Here is a 21,505-nt window from a genome sequence, read left to right on the forward strand (position 1 = left end):
AAAAGAGGACAAAATATCAATAATAATACTTGTCCTAGCATCACTTCTCCGTTGATTCCGCTAATGTTGATACCTGCATAGAAGGCATGCTTTGTAATGCGAATCAACGATGTCACACCCAAAGGCTTTGTCAGCACCAACACCACAATAATATGGCCCCTGTAATGCGGTAAAACAAGTAGGCTTAGTTAAAACTACAAAATGACAATGACTCAAAACTATGGGAGCTGAAAAACACTGTTTTATTAGAAACCACTTTGATAAACTCGGCAATGTCAGCCTAGTCATATATCATATGAATAGCCTTATAATACAAGTACAATTGTACAAGACACTAAATGGCCAGGAGAACCATCGGTCTTTAATCAAAAAGTTTTTCAAGCAACAAAACAATAGTGATCAAATGAAGGAGAGACACCAACAAAACATACCACATTTTCTAGGATTTCATAACGATTTTAAATGGAAGAAAAGTGAAATTTGGGTTAAATTAAATCATCATTAAACTCTTCTCGGTCTCTAAAAAACCACCAGATTATTTACCTTTAATTTAGTCAACTTTGGAGCTACCACTTTCAAAAGTTTAGTCGAATGCATTGAACTTGAACGCCCATTACTCAGGTTAGCATTTCCGCTATCCTTGTCCATGACCTCATCACCAAAATCATCTAGTGTTTCAAGCCGCCTGTCCAAGAAAAGAAAAAGTTTTAGTATTAAATTACTCTCAAATACACAAAGCAAATGTTGGCTCATCTGCTGAAAAAGTATACCTTGAATGCAACTTTTATCCAACTTGTTTGTTCTGAGCTAAAAATTCCCTTACGTTTTCAGTTTTTCCTCGAGACTTGCCCTTACTTTCAAAGATCTCCATGCTTTGTGAACCAACCTAATAGTACAATGTATATTAATAATCCAACAAATCAAGCATGGAACTAAACTAGAAGTAGTAATAGCAAGCGGTCGTGTGGGATTGTGAGACAAAGGGGACAACGAAGATGGGAGTAAGAACTTTGTAAATGATAGTCAAAGTCATTATAAACCTGTCTCTTGCATTTCTCATGTTTGTTCTCCTTCCCCTCTGAAATGCTACCATTAACCACCTCAACTTTTTCACGAGGCTGCAGTTTTTTCAAAACTGTTTTGATCAAGCTTAAAGGACTTTAACTAACTAATTATTGCCACTTAATAAAAATCACCAACAATATTTCTCGCAGTAAATTCAAGATAGATAAATACCATAGATTCTTTACTTCTTTTGACCGGGAGTGACGAGTGTGAGTCACTTAAGCTTACAGATTCAGATGCCAATGCAACAATTTCTTTGATCAGCTTGGCTCCTGATTCAGACCCATGGTCCTCATTTATAATCTCTTCAAGTTCTGAAGGAAATTATCATCAAAATCGTTTCATCCGGATTGAAACATGTGGCAGAAAATTTCAAGTTTAGAAAGCTATCAGAGCCAAACTTTCTAGCTATAGAATCATTTTTCCCAAAAGGAAAACAGCAAACTTAATTTAGAAGACGAGACCTTGTCCAACAAGTTCTTGATCTCCACCAGACAAGCTATGACTGGATGATCACGGAATGACCCTCCCTCGACTTGAGAAGAAGATAAAAGCTAATAGCTTGGCAATAGGCCAACAAAAGTTGTTTTGTCTCCAAATACCGCATCCCTCCCTTGGTAATCGCCATTACCATTTTTCACCTGCAATTACACCTTACTTCAATATAGAAAGAAGGGTACTATGGAAGCTACACAAAAGAAATATGAACACAATCCTGTTGAGACAACTGTGTTGAATGCAACTAAAGGTTCGACCATTTAATGGTTTCAACTTATGAACCACTATACTAGACACCAAAATGGCACAGAGCTTTAACAAGCTCCTAAAAGCAATGGATCAAACATTTCTTTCCAGCCTTTAGGGATGGATCTCCATCATCGAAAATTTCTTCTTTGCAGAAAATGATGCTTGATGCAAAGGGAAATACCTTGTTTATAAGTGGATTAACTTTGTTTTCAAGTTGATCGAGAGCATTTTTCAGTTCCGATAGCAGGCCAACAAGTTCTGGAGCAGAACTGTTTAAAAAATATATATAACACAAAGAAACCACATGTATACAACTCGCATTTTCAGATTAAGAAAAAACAAACAAGACTGAGGCAAAAACAAACCAGATTCCTATACAGAGGTTTGATGCGCCATCCACATATAATTTAGAACCTGTTGCCCTGTTGGTAGGAATTATCTAAACATAGTCCTAAATTGGTTATGATATATATCAAAGCATGTAAAACTTGACAACTAATCGCTTACCACCCAAGGTGTCCGAAATGACCAATCAACACTTTTAAGCAACTTCCAAAAAAATAATTTTGGCAAAGATGGTCGCCATATGCAAAGAAAGGTCATAAATTTTTATCAATGAAGAACGAAAACATCGTGAACAACAACATCAACCTACTTGTGTAGATGCAAGTGTTCTTCCGTTAGGACTAAAGGCTTTCTTTATATAGTTGATCTTGGAGGAGGCACCGAGGGCAATATTTATTGATAGATGCCGCAAGGACTCCGACTCCACCCTGAAAAATAATAATCAAACTTCCGTATATGCTACATTGATGTTACAATATGAAGACCCACCGAGAAATATGATGAGGTTGTGCTTAACAAATGGAACCTAATATAAATTATTAAACTCTAACATAAAGTGGACTGAAATGCATTGAAACTTTAGCAAATTTTAAAGCAAAAAAGTATAATATTCAAGGTGAAACTGTTGGTCTTTAAAGGGAAAGCCACCTAATCCAAATTGAAGAATTCTACTCAAGGTTCAAACAATGAAAATTGTCATGGCCATTAAAGACTTGAACAGAGAACTACCATGAATCCGCTCCTTCAAAAAGATCCTTTCTACGAAATAGAAGCACTTAAAATTTGACAAATAAACTTTGAAAATTCCATAGTTTGTGAATGGATTTCTCTTCAACAGAATTTGAGAAGGAAGAACTGAATCTCAAAAGGTATATTTACAAGGAAAATATAAACTTTTAAGATTGGGCGACTTCAATTTTATGGCAAATCGAACCTCAAAATACATGAACAAATGAAGAGGAAGAGAACTTAATTATCACATGCAACTAAATCAATCTGCGATCGAGAAGAGTTTGAGAGATGTTTACCTTTCTCAGAAAAAACCTCGATTTGCGTGTGTTTCTACTCCAAATCCCATCAAACATCGGATTCCTTTCTCAAATTTTGTTTCTAGGGTTTTCTTTTTCTTTTCTCATCCAAGTTAAAGAGCAAAGGTCTCAAATGAGTCGTGTGTGTGTGTGAATTTTAAAATGCCCTCTATGTGATTTCAGCACCCATTATTACTCAAAAACAACTCAAAGATTTAATCTTTGAACTCTAATTTCACAAAATAATGATTTAACTTTGATATAGTTTTTCTCCCTTTCACTCTCGTTTTGTGCGCAGAAGTGGTGGTGGGGAAAAAGAAAATATAATAACTAAATCGATCGAGTGTATGATCAGTATGTTATACCCCACCAATTTTAGGCCCTAAGCCCACTACCAAAACGCGTGGATGTGAATCTACAAAAAGAAAAAAAGTCTTACCCGACGGTTTCTCTATACCACCCACGGCCCAAGTAACACATAAACCGTGGGTAATGGTATTTAAGCATGCTAACGAAGTTTAAAACTATTTCTTACGGTCAATAGTCGTGGGAAAAGTAGCAAGGGTTCATGACCGTGGCAAAAAATACCGGGTATCCGTGGGCAAAAGTCCATTTTCTTGTAGTGAATGTCGTTTAAAGTCTGATTCTGGGACCGACAAAAGTCTGATTCTGATGCTGTTGAGGATCTACTTGATGGTGGTATCAAGATGTTTGAGAAGGAACATGCTAAATGTCTTTTAAAGTCTGATTTTGATGCTGTTGAGGACCTATTTGATGGTGGTATCAAAACGCTTGAGAAAGAACAAACTGAATGTCTTTTAAAGTCTGATTCTAATATTGACCAAACGTCTGATTCTAATGCTATCCCATCTGAAGTGGTAGTGTTTCCCGAGTGTCTTCATATCAGTATAGGTATTGCTTTTACTTTTTTTTGTTCCCTATTTTTTCAGTAGTTAGTTATATATGTGTTTAATTAGTTGTTTGTGTATTTTAAGGTCTTTCAAGTCGAGTTTGCATCCTTTTGGTGGTGGAGTTTATGAATATTTAGTACTACGAACTTTCATTTTTTTTTAAATGGCACTTGTACTTTGTTTCTCGCCTATTCGTACCACGAACTTTTAATTTGTTTCAATTTAGTACCTCAATCTCTTTTCCATTCAATTTCACTAACGATTCCGCTAACGTCGTTAGTGACCTCACGTGAACAGTGTGTGTGTGTGTGTGTGTGTGTGTGTGTGTTTTTTTTTTTAAATCAATCTTTAAAATTAAGTCTTTATTTTAAAAAACCACTATTCACGTGAAAAGTGGGGGTTTTGTTTTTTTTTAAATAATATTTAATCAATCTTAAAAATTAATTCTAAAAAAACACTATTTGCGTAAACAATATTTAAAAAAAATAATTTTTAAGATTGATTAAAGATTATTAATAAAAAAAAATAAAAAAAATGTTTATGTGAATAATGTTTTTTAAAATAAAGACTTAATTTTTAAGATTGAGTTAAAAAATAAAAAACACTGTTCACATGAATAATGTTCTTTTAAAAAATAAAGACTTAATTTAAAATTAAAAAAAAAAAAAACTGTTTATGTGAGGTCACTAACGGCGTTAGCGAAACCATTAGTGAAATTGGACGGAATTGGATGGAAAAGAAATTGAGGTACTATATTGAAACAAATTGAAAGTTCGTGGTATGAATATGTGAGAAACAAAATACATGTACCATTTAGGAAAAAAAGTGAAAGTTTGTGGTACTAAATAGTCATAAACTCTTTGGTGGTGTGTCCAAACTACCTATGAGGAGATCAGTTGATAAGAAGGTCGCTCCCGGATCGGCCAGTGAGAAAGCCTATTTGGCTACATTGGCCAACCCTGAGGAAGGAGGTCCTGATTCGAGTCGCCAAAAAGAAAATGACGAAACAATTTTTGGGAAGTCTGTATGTTGACAAGAAGGTGACTGAGAAGCATTTTGGGCATGTGGAGGTTTATTCTAAGAATGTATATGATGAAAAAAATATGCAAAAGGGGGTTGTTGTTCATTCTGAAGGGAAATCATATTCAACCATTTATATGAGGTACAGTAATGGGGAAAGGATAGAGGGAGTTGGTAACTTATATGAAATTGGAAATCAATGGTATGATTTCTCTAATGAAGGTAGGAGGGGAGTTTGTGTTGCATAAGTTAGAGGCAATTGTTGTTAGCGCTAAGGAGAATGGTGAAGAGAATGTTGTTACTGGGAGTGGACCTGCAGTCGATTGGAACAGTGGGATCTGCTGAGGAACAGGTGGAGGAGGCAAGTATTGGTACAGAGGTTGGACATTGATAAACACGTAAATGTTACATATATGTACACCCAATTGTATATTAGTTAGTTCGTTTAGACCGGTTAAATATCCACCAAGTTTTTGGCGCCGTTGCCGGGGATGTAATGCTGACAAAACAATAGTTATGCACTAATAGTTCCACATTAACTCCAATTCCTGCAAAATTACTAGAAACACACTAACTAAATCAAACAAATTAAATAAACGAACTAACTAATATACAATTGGGTGTAAATATATGTAACATGTAGGGTAGGGAGTGGACCTACAGAGGGAACTGCTAAGCTATAAGTGGTCATTGGAAATTGCATTTTTATGTGATATGATTTTGTAATAATTTTAGTACAAGACTTATATGTTTGTTCCATAGTTCATAATTATAAGGGACATCCCACCAGTCACATGATGTGCACGAGACTCACATGCAACGACTCCCCCAGTATAATGCGACCCCAGATATATGAATATCCATCACACTTGCAAACAACTCCAAGATCTCACTATAGCAGAAGACTCACATACTTAGCAGCCCAGTGACTCGTCACTCGACTTCATCTCATAACGTCATCACGTACCACTATCATAATTACTAATTTATCCTTAAACCCATTTTCTGCCGTAATACATGCACTATTACAACCATCCACCATCATTACGGAGAACACCATCATTACACCCTATGCTAACTTAGATAGACCTAAACACCTACAATTGTTATTCGTGTGCCTCTCACAGATACATGTCATTCATCACGACTTCACATCAGTACACGTGCCCCACCTAATACCCACTTTCAATGACTATAAAAACCACCCTCTAAGAGATACATGTGGCTTGATTATTCCAGACTTACTAACACAGTGCTAGATACACATGAATCTTCTTACTCATGAAGAGTAGCCATTAACACCAAATAAAACAATCCCCTCTTTATTATCATAACTTAAGAGCTAAAAACTAAGTCTTAGTCCTCGGTGTAAATTTAGACATTTACATTTGGCACCGTCTGTTTGCTCAAAACACCATGAATTTCATTTCAGACTTAGGCATTCATCAAAAGCATCAACACAATCAAGGTTAAGTATTTTTATTTTTTCATTTACATTTTCCCTTCTTACCAACAATGACCTGACATTTCAGTATTTATAATGCTTGATCACTAAGGGCTTGGCTTTAATCTATATTCTCTGAAACTCAAATTCAAAACTTACATGTCGAGGGCCCTTACAATGGCCTCATCAATGCATACATACAAAATCCAAGTAGGTCCATGACCCAACTCTTGGTACTCCATTACTGACAACATTTGGTGACAGAGGTGTAGATTTTTGTCAAACCTTCACCAAGTCAAGCCATAGTGAATATAGAAATGTCATAGACAACCAAGCTAAAGCTGCAGTCCGTTGAGAATCCACTAGAAAGTGGTAGAGGACGTCGTTACAAGGCGTTTGAAGTAAATGTTGTTGTGTTTGTTGGTGTACTGCCGATGGATGTCCTGCATTCATCTTGTCCTCATGAGAGTTGTGAAGTTGATTTGAGCAAAAGCGAATGACGACTTGCATAGCGATGTTGACTTGAGTAATGTCGAGTGACGAATTGAGCAAAGTTAGGTGACGCCTTGAACAAGCAAGTGAAGAAAGACCGAGCGAGTGATATAGAGTGAACACCTTGTAGACAGGAGAGGGCTTACTAACTGCCTCGATAAATGGACAAGTCTTATATATTGTCGTGATAAATATAATCTTGATAGAGCTTGTGAACAACCTTGTAGTATTGTATGCTTCGTAGGAGTGGCTCATCATATCATGACTAAATGATATATCAACTAGTGGAAAACTAGTTCAGGTCGGCGTACGTGTTGCTAATGTGAATGATCCAAGTTCAGAGTTGTAATAAATCGAGTGTCGAGCTTGATGCGAGTAATTCCATGTTTGGGTACGAAGTCGCTGCGTTGCTTTAACATTCTCAGCTTCTATAGATAACCAGTTGAGGCCGTTGTGTAGAAATTTGAGGTTGGCAGTCAAGCAAGACCGATCGAAGTCCAAACACAAAAGTTGGTGGAGACTTGTTGAGGTTCATAGAAATTTGAGGTCGGCAATCAAGACTGATAGATAAATAGTAGCTTGATAGCGGGTGACGTGAATCTCAGTAATTTATTGACATGAGATGCAATGTAATGTCCGCGATCATGATTGTGAATTATGGATCCGTCGCTATAAATTAGTGGTTGGTGTGTGAACCTAATAGCGATGGAGGAGAGTTCATTTCAACACTAAACGAGTTGAGATTGTGGCAAGTTTCAAATTTGACATTAACATTTCAAGAAAAATAGGCGCTCCAAATTAAAATTAAAATAGGGGAATAGTTCAGAAAGTAAATAAAGGTGAAAACTTATTTGTAGAGGGTGTTGTTAGCACCATTCACATCTGTTTCAGCTATTCGTTTGTGTTGCAATTGTATAAAGCTTTGATGAGAAAATTCTAATTCATTGGCATTGTGATTGTTTAAGTTTGTTTGCTTGACAAGAAGATTGAGTTTAGTGAGAAGATAAACATCGATACACCAGTTGTGAATGACAAAATGAAGGCAACAGACTAATATTTGTTTTTCCGGATCAAGAAATCAAAATCAGCCTATGCTTTAGAAGCCCTCACAATCGGTGGCGGTGGGTGACATATTTTTGAGAAATTGAACATAGACAGCGGAAGGAGGTAGATCAACATCCATGGTGAAAGTTTGAATGGAAGATGTTGATCACCAGAAAAGAGAGTTGTGTGAGTTATCCGATTCTCGATGAATCTACCACAGACGGCTAAATGTTAATGTCGAATTTTATCCCTAGAGATTAGATCCAACATTACACCAAAGATAATGAGGGGTAGTGGTGATTGAGAGGGGGAGGTGCTTGGATGTTGGTTGGGGTTGTTCTTCTCTATGGGGAAGATACCTACATATCCATTTCAGAAGAGAATATTGAATCAAGCCCAAATATAGTTATTAAATGTAGCTTTTATAGAGATTGTTAACAAGTGATTGGTAGGACACGTGTAGTGGTATGGACAGATGTTAGGTTGCATGAGCTGGCATAGGGTGTAATGATGGTGAGAACACCGTAATGATGATAAGTGACCGTAATAATCTGAGTATTACGGTGGGCGGAGGCCTAATGTTAATGATAACAATGATGACAGTAGTAGGTGATGATGTCACAAGACGGAGTCGAATGTCAAGTACCAGATGAAATCGTGTATGGAGTATCTAGAGTCAAATCAATCTCAAGACCTGAATGAGTGTGCGGAGCCGAGTCGACTTCGAGTGTGCTAAGTATCCGTAATCTAGTCGATTATTTGCATACGAACTGTGCCAGGGTGTTGTGTGCATATCACGTGAGTATTATGTAGGATGTCCCTTACACTTAATTTTGGGAGAGTATCCTTGATGCTTGCAACTGCAACCATACCCTTGATGCAAAACTTCTTTCATATATTGAGGTTATTTGTGATATCCTCATGTGTTGTCTGCTTGATCACAACTCATCCTGTAGTTCTATCTAACAAAGGTAGGGAGTGGACCTACAGAGGAAACTGTTGAGATATAAGTGGTCATTGGAAATTGCATTTTTATGTGATATGATTTTTTAATAATTTTAGTATAAGACTTATATGTTTGTTCCACAATTCATAACATTTGTATGTTTTATTAAGGAAAACTTCAGCAAGCTAGTTTTATTTCCTAGTTATATATATTTAGCTTTGTTCGCTTTATGTATTCAGCAAATTTTTATTTCCTAGTTATATACATTTAGTTCTGTCTCCAGAAAAATCTCATAAGTAGGGTTGTCAATGGGCTGAGACAAGCTTGAAGCCCGATTGAATCCGAACCGATAAAACAAGGACTTAGACTTTACATTTAGTCCGATAAGATTATTGGGCTAGGTCTAGACATACCCTTGTCCGGTCCGATAATGACCTGGCCCGAAATCTATAATAGATTTGTGTGTTTTATAGTTAATATTAATAATATATTTACTAATAGTGTACATAGAAAATTGGAAGTAATGTTGGTTAGTGTTGTGTTTGCCACACAAGATATGAGAGTTTGACTCTTGCTACTTACAAATTTGATTGATTTTTAGAAAAAAAAAATAGTTTCCATGTATTGCTAACGGACGGCCTGAATCCGAACTTGTCCAATAAGATCTAGACTGGGCTTGGTCTCGAAAATTCATATATATTTTGGGCTAGGGCTGGACCTAGGTGTGTCCTGTTCAGGTCCACCCGTTGATAGCCCTACGTTTTGGGCTGAAGGGGGGGGGGGTCTATGTGAACAAAAAGTCATTTGGTTGGTTTCTATCTGTCTGTCTTCATTCCTCGTCTCTTATCTTCATCCCTCTCAATCTCCCTCTCCACGCCCTCTCAATCTCTCCCTCTCCCCTCTCCCCTCTCAATCTCCCCCTCTCCCCTCTCCACTCTCCACTCTCCCTCTCCGCTCATGCCCCCACTGCATAGCAGTATACTAGTATGTATAAAATTCTTGTTATGCAATAATAATAATATTTTTTATTTTTTTTTTATTTTTTTTATGATAGGTAAAACTCAATTTTATTTATTATAGATCCAAATGTTACACATTACAAATTATTGTTATGCAATAATTAATGCAATATAATAGTTTGAAGTGGAGATTTGAGAAGGACCCATTTGAGAAAAGTGTGACAAACTATGACTAGCTATCTCATCTCGTTTATTATTGGATCAATCCATCAAATAAGTATAACCTAAAAACTTGTTATACTCATTTGAATCAATCCATCATTTACTAACATGTTTTAAACCAAACCAATTAAACATTCATGTTTCAATCATTAACTCCTAATAACTAATGTTTCCACCATCTTTTAAACATCAAAAACTACAAATAGAAAATGGGTGTTTATAGAAAGGTTTAGTTTTTATCCATCAATTAATTCTTCCCAACATAAGATTTCAGATGAAGAATGACAACCCAATACTCACCCACTATAAAAAAGGAACAGATGGCACCGCTGCCGGGGATTACATGTACAGTTGTACTATGCTTGCAAAGTGTACTTCCGAGATCAGTGGGGGAGATTTGAGAAAAGTGTGACCCTATGGGGGCACGCCTGCAGTCCTGCACATGGTGCTGCTTCTCGTAGGCTTGAATGCAATCAATAAACTAGCCAAACCCAAACAAAACTATGGCACCTCTATGAGCATAATCTATTAATATCAATTTTCTATGTCGCAGCCACATGCCCACATTATCTAATTTTGAGTAGTATAAGTTAGGAAACCCTATTGTAGAACAAAAACCTTTTTTTATAGTGACCCTTGATTCATTCTGATCTACCGTTAGATCATATGCTTTTGACATCATACCTTAAATATGTGTGTTTTATCTCCTTTATAATGCTTCAATTTAATCTAATTATATGATTAATAATGTAGAAAACTCACGTTCTTATTGTTTTTTCATGATACAAGCCTATTCTGAATGAATTATCTTAAACGACGAATTCTAAAGCCAAAAGAAGCCAAAAAATGAACCTCTTGTGAAAAATAAAGATTATTGGAAAAAGTCAGCGGTCAAGTTAAGGTTAACAGTCAAAATCAACTCAAAGACCCAAAGGCTTAAACAACACTCAAAGACCCAAAGGCCAAAGGCTCAACCTATTTTAAAACATGAGCTCAACACTTAAAGCTTCAAAGACCAAAGGCTCAACCTTTCAAAGACATGGGCTTAGGCCCAAAGACTTGGTCTTATCCACTCAACTCTAGAAGACAAAAGAATAGTAGATAATGTTCTAGAATAGGTCACTTGAATGAGAAGAAATAGGAGGAGGGGGGGGGGGGGGGGGTAAACTTGTATAAGTGTAGAGATTACCCACAAAAAAAAGAGCTAGCTAAGTAGTAACTAAACTCTAGTAGGAGTAGCATAACATTAATTAGATATAGTTTTTTAATTAGTTTTATTATTTTTTTCCATTTTCCATTGTTTTCAAGCTCAAAATTTTATGAATCAAACTTATTTTCTACCATTAAAACTTGTTTAAATCTTGTTTTCCTTCAACTAGTTCTTTTAACATCTTGCTAGCTATTCATTTCATTTCAACCCAAAAACTTGTTATACTCATTTGAATCAATCAAATAAATATGACTTACTAACCAAGTTACATCAATCCATCATTTACTAATATGTTTTGAACCAAACCAATTAAACATTCATGTTTCAATCATCAACTCCTAATAACTAATGTTTCCACCATCTTTTAAACATCAAAAACTACAAATAGAAAATGAGTGCTTAGAGAAAGGTTTTGTTTTTATCCATCCATCAATTCTCCCCAACATAAGATTTCAGATGAACAATGACAACCCAATACTCACCCACTATAAAAAATGAACAAAGGGCGCCGCTACCGGGGATTACATGTACAGTTGTACTATACTTGCAAAGGTACTTCCGGGATCAGTGGGGAGATTTGAGAAAAGTGTGACTCTATGGGGGCACGCCTTCAGTCCTGCACATGGTGCTGCTTCTCATAGGCTTGAGTGCAATTAATAAACTAGCCAAGCCCAAACAAAACTATGCCACTTCTATGTGCCCAACCCATTAATATCATTTTTTTTTTTTTTTTTTTGACCCTTGATTCATTCTGGTCTACCGTTAGATCATATATATACCCATTTTTCTAAGTACAAGCAACCATTAAAGTCTAGATCTAAAGCCTGAACTCTGAACATCCTATATGCCTTATCTCAATCTCCAATTACTTACTTTCTCAATTATCCAAGATGATGTATCTCAAAACACCATACTCCAACCACTACTACTCTTCTCAACCATAGTGCAAAATTTACAAGAAATATGATCGTGTTGATGGACTATAGGAGGGATGACCTATGGGTCTTATGTAGACAACACTAACATTCCTCCTTTGGTTCATCAAATATGGTCCTATTTCTTTGATGGGTTTAGCCCACGATCCAGGTCCAATGTTAACAAATATTTGTTTCTTTCTGTGCAAGAAAAATGAATACGAACATGCGAGTTGTTCATGTGCAAATATCCAAATTCAGGTTTCTCTATTTTTTACATTATAATTTATAAATACGTGCTTTTGTTTTATTGTGTTTCTCTTTTTAAGTTTTCTACTCATCTGAAGCTTATTTTCTCTCCAAGTCTCCATAGCCAATGAAGAAAACATGTATAAATTTTAGATCGAATAACTCACTATTTATTTTTATTATTATTAATAATGGTTATTGTTATTAATATCATGGTTTCACTATTTATTTTTAGTTTTGTAATGTTGTGATCTTATTATTTTTTATTAATGATGTTATTAGTATTCATAAAATGTTTGTTATGATTTGTTGATGATATTTATTCTTATACTCATACTGTTTTGATAAAAAAAAATCTATAGTTCTTCTTGAGGAAAACAAAATATGATAAATCATTTTTTCTTGTGTAGCTTTGTCTATAATGGTAATATTCTCATGATCCTGTAGTGAACTTTGTTTGGTATCTTTGACTGTGGGCTGATCTATGTAGATTAGATTTGTCTATATATTTTGTATGTACTGCTTTATTTGTTTTAAGCATGAGTTTATTTTGAGAATGTGCTTTTAGTTGTAAACTATGTGATATTGACATTGTGATTTTGGGAATTATTTTAGTTGAAAGCTTGGCATAGGAGAATTTGATTACGAGACAACTACTCTCCGAGACATTTGTTTATTCGCGATCTGATCAGTAGTAACCTACTAGATGTTGTGAACTTGTATGCAAAGCAAACCAAATTCGACTCATCTGTGGCGTAGACATTTGGTACTGCTATATGCTTTAGGTTGATTTTTTAAGATTTTTTTGTTTTTGTTTTGCTCAACCTTTATTAATAGTGTGTATATTATAGGGAATATACTGAGAAATACCAAGGATCTACTCGATGTTGGTATCAAGACGCTTGTGAGGAATGTGTTGAATGTCGTTTAAAGTCTGATTCTTATACTGACCAAAAGTCTGATTATGATGTTGTTGAGGATCTACTTGATGGTGGTATCAAGATGTTTGAGAAGGAACATGTTGAATGTCTTTTAAAGTCTAATTTTGATGTTGTTGATGACCTATTTGATGGTGGTATCAAAACGCTTGAGAAAGAACAAACTGAATGTCTTTTAAAGTTTGATTCTGATATTGACCAAACGTCTGATTCTGATGTTGTTGAGGAACTACTTGATGGTGGTATCAATATGTTTGAGAAGGAACATGTTGAATGTCTTTTAAAGCCTGATTTTGATGCTGTTGAGGACATATTTGATGGTGGTATCAAAACGCTTTGAGAAAGAACAAACTGAATGCCTTTTAAAGTTTGATTCTGATATTGACCAAACGTCTGATTCTGATGCTATCTCGTCTGAAGTGGTAGTGTTTCCCGAGTGTCTTCCTATCAGTATAGGTATTGCTTCTACTTTTTTATGTTTCCTATTTTTCCAGTAGTTAGTTATATATGTGTTTAATTAGCTGTTTGTGTATTTTAGGGTCTTTCGAGTCGAGTTTGCATCCTTTTGGTGGTGTGTCCATGCTACGTATGAGGAGATCAGTTGATAAGAAGGTCACTCCTAGATCGGTCAGTGAGAAAGCCTATTTGGCTGTATTAGCCAACCCTGAGGAAGGAGGTCCTGATTCGAGTCGTATTGTTAATGATGATGTTTTGTTTGCCAAAAAGAAAATGACGAAACAATTTTTGGGAAGTCTGTATTTTGACAAGAAGGTGGCTGAGAAGCATTTTGGGCATGTGGAGGTTTATTCTAAGAATGTATATGATGAAAAAAGTATGCAAAAGGGGGTTGTTGTTCATTCCGAAGGGAAATCATATTCAACCATTTATCAACTAGTGGAAACTAGTTCAGGTCGGCGAACGTGTTGCTGATGTGAATGATCCGAGTTTAGAGTTGTAATAAATCGAGTGTCGAGCTTGATGCGAGTAATTCCATGTTTGGGTACGAAGTCGCTGTGTTGATTTAACATTCTCAGCTTCTATTGATAACCAGTTGAGGCCGTTATGTAGAAATATGAGGTTGGCAGTCAAGCAAGGCCGATCGAAGTCCAAACACAAAAGTTGGTGGAGACTTGCTGAGGCTCATAGAAATTTGAGGTCGGCAATCAAGATCGATAGATAAATAGTAGCTTGATAGCGGGTGACGTGAATCTCAGTAATTTATTGACGTGAGATACAATGTAATGTCCGCGATCACGATTATGAATTATGGATCCGTCGCTATAAATTAGTGGTTGGTGCGTGAACCCAATAGCCGTGGAGGAGAGTTCATTTCAACACTGAACGAGTTGAGATTGTGGCAAGTTTCAAATTTGACATTAACATTTTAAGAAAAATAGGCACTCCAAATTAAAATTAAAGTAGCTAGGGGAATAGTTCAGAAAGTAAAGAAAGGTGAAAACTTATCTGTAGAGGGTGTTGTCATCAGCACCATTCACATCTGTTTCAGCTATTCGTTTGTGTTGCAATTGTATAAAAAGCTTTGATGAGAAAATTCTAATTTATTGGCATTGTGATTGTTTAAGTTTGTTTGCTTGACAAGAAGATTGGGTTTAGTGAGAATATAAACATCGGTACACTAGTTGTGAATGACAAAATGAAGGCAACAGACCAAGATTTGTTTTTCCAGATCAAGAAATCAAAATCAGCCTGTGCTTTAGAAGCCCTCACAATCGGTGGTGGCGGGTGACATATTTTTGAGAAATTGAACATATATGGCGGAAGGAGGCAGATCAACATCCACAGTGAAAGTTTGAATGGAAGATGTTGATCACCAGAAAAGAGAGTTGTGTGAGTTATCGGATTCTCGATGAATCTACCACAGATGGTGCCAAATGTTAATGTCGAATTTTATCCCTAGAGATTAGATCCAGCATTACACCAAAGATAATGAGGTAGTGGTGATTGAGAGGGGGAGGTGTTTGGATGTTGGTTGGGGTTGTTCTTCTCTGTTGGGAAGATGCCTACATATCCATTTCAGAAGAGAATATGGAATCAAACCCAAATATAGTTATTAAAGGTAGCTTTTATAGAGATTGTGAGCAAGTGATTGGTAGGACACATGTAGTGGTATGGACAGATGTTAGGTTGTGTGAGCTGGCATAGGGTGTAATGATGGTGAGAACACCGTAATAATGATAAGTGACCGATATGATTTTTTTGGGCTAATTTGAGTTTGTTTCATTACGCTTTGTATGTTTTATTAAGGAAAAACTTCAAAATGCTAATAATAACAATGATGATAGTAGCAGATGATGATGTCACGAGACGGAGTCGAGTGTCAAGTACCAGATGAAATCGTGTACGGAGTATCTAGAGTCGAATCGATCTCGAGAGCTGAATGAGTGTAACGAGTGTGCGGAGCCGAGTTGACTTCGAGTGTGGTAAGTATCCGAAATCGAGTCGATCGTTGCATACGAACTGTGCCAAGGTGTTGTGTGCATATCACGTGAGTATTATGTAGGATGTCCCTTACACTTAATTTTGGGAGAGTATCCTTGATGCTTGCAACTGCAACCGTACCCTTAATGCAAAACTTCTTTCATATATTTTGGAGACGACATTTGTGATATCCTCATGTGTTGGCTGCTTGATCACAACTCATCCTGTAGTTCTATCTAACAAAGGTAGGGAGTGGACCTACAGAGGGAACTGCTGAGCTATAAGTGGTCATTGGAAATTGCATTTTTTATGTGATATGATTTTTTAATAATTTTAGTACGAGACTTATATGTTTGTTTCACAGTTCATAACATTTGTATGTTTTATTAAGGAAAACTTCAGCAAGCTAGTTTTATTTCCTAGTTATATATGTTTAGCTTTGTTATGGCTTTATGTATTTAGCAAATATTTATTTCCTAGTTATATACGTTTAGTTCTGTCTCCAGAAAAATCTCAGAAGTAGGGTTGTTAATGGGCCGGGACAAGCTCGAAGCTTGATTGAATCCGAACCGATAAAACAAGGACTTAGACTTTACATTTAGTCCGATAAGATTATTGGGCTAGGTCTAGACATACCCTTGTCCGGTTTGATAATGACCCGGCCTGAAATCTATAGTAGATTTGTGTGTTTTATAGTTAATATTAATAATATATTTACTAATAGTGTACATAGAAAATTGGAAGTAATGTTGGTTAGTGTTGTGCTTGCCACACAAGATATGAGAGTTTGACTTTTGCTACTTACAAATTTGATTGATTTTTAGAAAAAAAAATAGTTTCCATGCATTGCTAACGGACGGCCTGAATCCGAACTTGTCCAATAGGACCTAGACTGGGCTTGGTCTCGAAAATTCATATATGTTTTGGGCTAGGGTTGGACCTAGGTGTATCTGTTCAGGTCCGCCCGTTGACAGCCCTCCTCATAGAATTGATAAAAGCAATTCTTGATTATAAAATTAAATAAAAATATATTCATAATCAAAAAAGTGAGCGGAGGAACGCGTTTTGGGCCGGGGGGGGCTAAGTGACAAAAAAAAAGTCATTTGGTTTGGTTTCGTTGCCTTTCTTTCTCCTCATTCCTTGTCTCTTTTCTTCGTCCTCTCAATCCCTCTCTTTCCACGCTTTCTCAATCTCTCCCTCTCTCCTCTTCACTCCACTTCTGCCACTGCATGACTCACAGTTAGATACTTTTTTAATCAAATATGTATAAAATTCTTGTTTTGGGAAAGTTTCACAATAATAATAATAATATATATATATATATATCGGTAAAACTCAATTTTATTTATTATAAATCCAAAATTATACATAACAAATTATTGTTATGCAATATAATAGTTTGAAGTGGAGATTTGAGAAGGACCATTTGAGAAAAGTGTGACGACTGACAAACTATGACTAGCTATTTATCTCATCTCATTTATTATTGGACAATAAAAAACAATAGTATCTCCTTCACAATTTCCATCACACACTCACAGAAGTCCCACCTTTCTCTCCCCTTCCAAAAAAAATGGCCATAAGAGCTGTATCCACAGCAACAAGGCCTTCTCTTCTTCCTCCACCCTCTTCTCCTTATACAATGTTATCTTCCACACCCAAAGTTTATTGTCTTTCTAAATCCACTCCAGTTAGAAATCCATTTAGGCCAATTGCTGTATCTTTACCAACATCAACAGCACTCTCTTTGTTCACCCTCATCACTTCTCCCAATGAAGCTAAGGCTTTCAGCTTGTCTAAAGACCAAATCATGACCTCTCTTACAAAAGTAATTCATTCTCTTAGCTAGTTCTATCACTTTTAAGGTACCCCTTTCATCCATGTTGAATTCTTTGTTTGCTTTTCTTCATTTTGTATAGGTAGAGGACACTATTGGTCAAGCACAAGAAGTGGGTTCAAGTGTTTTGGACTTCACTCAAGGTGCATTTAAGGTGGTGGTTGATACTTTGAAGCCTGGAGTTGATTTTGCTCTGCCTCTCTTAGTGAAAGCTGGTGACCAAGCAGTGAAGATTGCTTCGCCAGTACTTTCAGAGGCGTCTAAAAAGGTCGAAGAAGCCCTTCAGAGCTCAGGCATTGATACAGAACCAGTTTATAGTGCTGCTAAGGTTCCCCCTTTGCTTCATTTATCTACCTGTATTTGTAGTGTACGTACTCCAATTTACACAATTTTGACGAAATTGTGGAATGCTGAAGTTATTGGATAAATCCAAGATGATAAAGGATATGATAATCAAAAGAGTGTATTAACTAATAATGTAGGAGACTGTCGGATCCAAAGCCAGAATCTGTGATAATGATTTCTATTGGTCACTTGGCTAATTTAACAAAATTGAATAATAATGGTACTAAAATGTGGTCTTAAGTTCATATACAAGTTTGTAAGTGTGTTCCATTAAATCTGTTTGGATAGAAGATGGAGATTTAGAATCAAACATTTGTGTATTCCAGCCTACTTGATTATCAAGTTATATTGCCTGACAAAGCTTTTGTATAACAGACTGTGACCGAAGCAGCGCAACAAGGCAGTAAAGTAATTGAAGTGGCCAAACCTGTTGCTTCATCTACAATTGAGACATTAACATCGGCAGATCCAATTGTGATTGTGGAGACAGCAGGCGCAGTCTTCCTTGCATATCTTCTGCTACCACCAATCTGGTCGGTGATCACTTATAACTTCCGTGGTTACAAAGGTAATTATTTTCTCATCTTGTTCTTCAGAACCCTGTGAAACTACTATTTTTGAGATCGCCATTTTAAACATATCACTATACTTTACCTAGTGTTGGTTTCACACTAGGGAAGCTTAGTCCTGCTCAAACACTGGACCTGCTTTCAACACAGAATTACTACCTGGTTGATATTCGATCAGAGAAAGACAAGAACAAAGCTGGTGTTCCTCGCCTTCCTTCCATTGCTAAAAACAAGATTATATCAATTCCGTAAGTAGTTATGCTTCCTTTTATATTCAACTGCTGTTATGTACTTTTGCTATCTAGAACAGTTGGCAAGAAGAGAAGTCCAGACAAATTAGTAGGGCATTGCCATCGTAGCAGACATAATGATATTGTTTTCTAAATTTGTAGGAAAGAAATACATCCTTGTCCTCGAATACTTGAAACAATTTTTTTTTTTATCAATTGAAGGCATGCAAATTTTGACCTCTTCAGTTTTTGTAGACAACTATCTCTTGGATCTTTTCATAATTCAGGTTGGAAGAAGTCCCAAGCAAGATTAAAAACATTGTCAGAGACACCAAGATATTAGAGGCTGAAATAACCGCTTTGAAGATTTCATATCTCAAGAGACTAGGCAAAGGTTCCAACATTGTGATCATGGACGCGTAAGTTCTACACTCCTTGCCATGAACATTAGTATAGATGAACCTTTTTTGTGTCTATCAATTTCTTCTTATTGTTCACAAATTTGGATTTGGCTAATCTACAATCTGTGAAACTTCCTCAGGTACTCTGACACAGCCAAAATAGTTGCAAAGGCCCTTACTAGTCTTGGCGTTAAGAGCTGCTGGGTCATGGCTGATGGATTCTCTGGAAGTCGAGGGTGGTTACAAAGTCGACTAGGGACAGATTCGTACAATGTATCTGTTGCAGAGCTTGTGTCACCATCTCGAATAATTCCTGCAGTTGGAAGATTAGGCACTAGTAGCTCAACATCACTTCAATTGAGTAGGAAGCTTCTTCCTGGAAGTATAGATTAACTTAATAATTTTGTTTTCACTATTTTTTTTTTCGTCCATGGAAGTACAAAGTAACTTAGTGCATTAATGATGTACTGTTACCACCATCTGTTCTAATTCTCCGAGAAATATGAACTGAACAATCTTCAGAACTTACTCTTCAGTATTTCAATCACAACAATGGAAACCATATAATTAGAATCATTGTCATCATTAGCTTAGAACAACAAGCACCTTATGCAAAGTCTACAGAAATGCTAGACACTTCTTTTGGGGTTGTAACTACTCACAAGAGAAAAAGGAAGCATATATATACCTGCTTGGTGCTATTCAATTCCTTATCTAGCTCCCACATCCCTTCATTATTATTATTTTGGTAAAGATACTCCATTATTTGAAATGCCAAGAAAGATGTGTGAGCTTCAAACAGTATCACAAAAAAACATATGCAACAGCCATGCGACATCAACAAAATCAATGTGGCGCCATTTTGACCCACTCCGCCATCAGCAAATTCTGGTTGCACATGAACGAATTACTAGTCAGATGTGCGTGGAACATACCCCTGATTTTTATTTATTTATTCAAGTCTTAGCAAGTCCATTGGGGTTTTTTGTTTATCCTAAGGGACTTTCCTAATTCTTTTCTTCTTTTTTTTCATAATTCATATAGTGATTAGGAACAAATGCGAGAGCAACAAGGAAGCTACTTTATAATTCATATAGTGATTAGGAAATGGGTTAGACACAATTCTAATGAAAATAATCCCAAGAAAGATATCTTTGTAACTTTATTTCTATTTATTTTGTTTGCGAATACACTTCATCGAGATGTTTTATCCATGATCTTCAAGGTAGTTTAGTTCTCTTATATGTACATATGTTTTTCCCACATTTTTTCAATTAAGTCTAGAGTGTGGGCTACTTCCTATTATTGGTTTCTGTTATGATTTAATTCTTTTGGCAGATGAACTTGCTGCAGAACTGAAACTTTCACTATTCTAGCTTGGAAATAGTCCTCAGATTGGTGCTTCAATTCTTATGTTCCACTTCTCTCTTATACTTCACTGCTTGTCCCTCAGAAGTTGAAGGGAACGTTCATATGTTCCATAGACATGATTGCGAAATGCACTGCTCCTCGACCGACTGCACTCACTTTAGCAACTGCACCAGTATGACTCCACTGACTGCGCTCACGCCCCCACTGCCCAATGCAGTATACTAGTAGACCATCCGGGCTTGGGCTTTGCGTTTTTCTTAAGCTATTATTACAGGCTGTAACCACTCTATATTTTCACGCGGTTGAGCAGTTTATTTGTTGTGATTTGTTGTGCCTTTAAATTGGTGTATGTTCTGTATATTGGCTTTGTTTTTGGATACCAACAACTGATTTCTCTTCCTGTAGTCTCAAAATGTTTTCTTACAGAATCATTAAAACCTTTTCAAAAACTTATCTTTTCTCATGACGAATGCCTTTTTGGGAACGCTAGATTATGGCATTTATCATTACTGGTGTTTTTTGCTTACAATGCATCTTTCTCAAAACTTGTTTATTTATTTATTGCATCTTCTTATGACTACAAAACGTTTATTTATTTATTTATGATGAATGTCTGTATGGGAACGCTAGATTACTACGGCATTCTGTTTGTAACTTCTCTATTTTTTCTTTTATTTTTTTCCCCTAAATAAAAAATATGAAAAAAAAAAAACTACAATGGTGTTTTCTTCTTCTATCTAAACTTGTTTAATGTACAAGATCTTTTTCTAAAAATCTGT

General features: G+C 36.1%; 1 protein-coding gene and 2 long non-coding RNA genes across 5 annotated transcripts; 1 reads left to right on the forward strand and 2 right to left on the reverse strand.

Moving 5' to 3' along the window:
* On the reverse strand, window positions 1-2,367 carry LOC147521600 (uncharacterized). 3 transcript variants are annotated; one of them, XR_015194248.1, is made up of 5 exons: window positions 2,320-2,367; window positions 2,178-2,234; window positions 1,994-2,081; window positions 544-685; window positions 3-159 (listed from the first exon to the last, which is right to left on the reverse strand). It is a non-coding gene; the product is annotated as an uncharacterized LOC147521600 (long non-coding RNA). The 3 variants fall into 3 exon arrangements; XR_015194244.1 differs by having other exon boundaries at window positions 1-159; window positions 1,994-2,234; window positions 2,320-2,335; XR_015194238.1 differs by lacking the exon at window positions 2,320-2,367 and having other exon boundaries at window positions 9-159; window positions 1,994-2,260.
* LOC147521601 (uncharacterized) lies at window positions 826-1,394 on the reverse strand. The gene is made up of 3 exons (XR_015194229.1): window positions 1,237-1,394; window positions 1,041-1,118; window positions 826-886 (listed from the first exon to the last, which is right to left on the reverse strand). It is a non-coding gene; the product is annotated as an uncharacterized LOC147521601 (long non-coding RNA).
* Window positions 2,368-17,471: 15,104 nt separating the features above from the next.
* On the forward strand, window positions 17,472-19,883 carry CAS (calcium sensing receptor). The gene is made up of 6 exons (XM_086575948.1): window positions 17,472-17,801; window positions 17,893-18,138; window positions 18,531-18,723; window positions 18,831-18,972; window positions 19,242-19,373; window positions 19,496-19,883. Exons 1-6 carry the CDS (start codon window positions 17,547-17,549, stop codon window positions 19,746-19,748), a joined length of 1,221 nt encoding a protein of 406 aa, XP_086432074.1. The 5' UTR covers window positions 17,472-17,546; the 3' UTR covers window positions 19,749-19,883.
* The last annotated feature ends 1,622 nt before the right edge of the window (window positions 19,884-21,505 follow it).

Source organism: Coptis chinensis, chromosome 1 (genome assembly GCF_015680905.1).
Source record: "Coptis chinensis isolate HL-2020 chromosome 1, ASM1568090v1, whole genome shotgun sequence".
Classification (NCBI taxonomy): Eukaryota; Viridiplantae; Streptophyta; class Magnoliopsida; order Ranunculales; family Ranunculaceae; genus Coptis; species Coptis chinensis.

Coding starts and splice junctions, on each gene's coding strand:
- CAS (XM_086575948.1), top strand. CDS start 17,547: ATGGCCATAAGAGCTGTATCCACAGCAACAAGGCCTTCTCTTCTTCCT. Junction 18,139..18,530: donor CAGTTTATAGTGCTGCTAAG/GTTCCCCCTTTG, acceptor TTTGTATAACAG/ACTGTGACCGAAGCAGCGCA. Junction 18,724..18,830: donor TAACTTCCGTGGTTACAAAG/GTAATTATTTTC, acceptor GTTTCACACTAG/GGAAGCTTAGTCCTGCTCAA.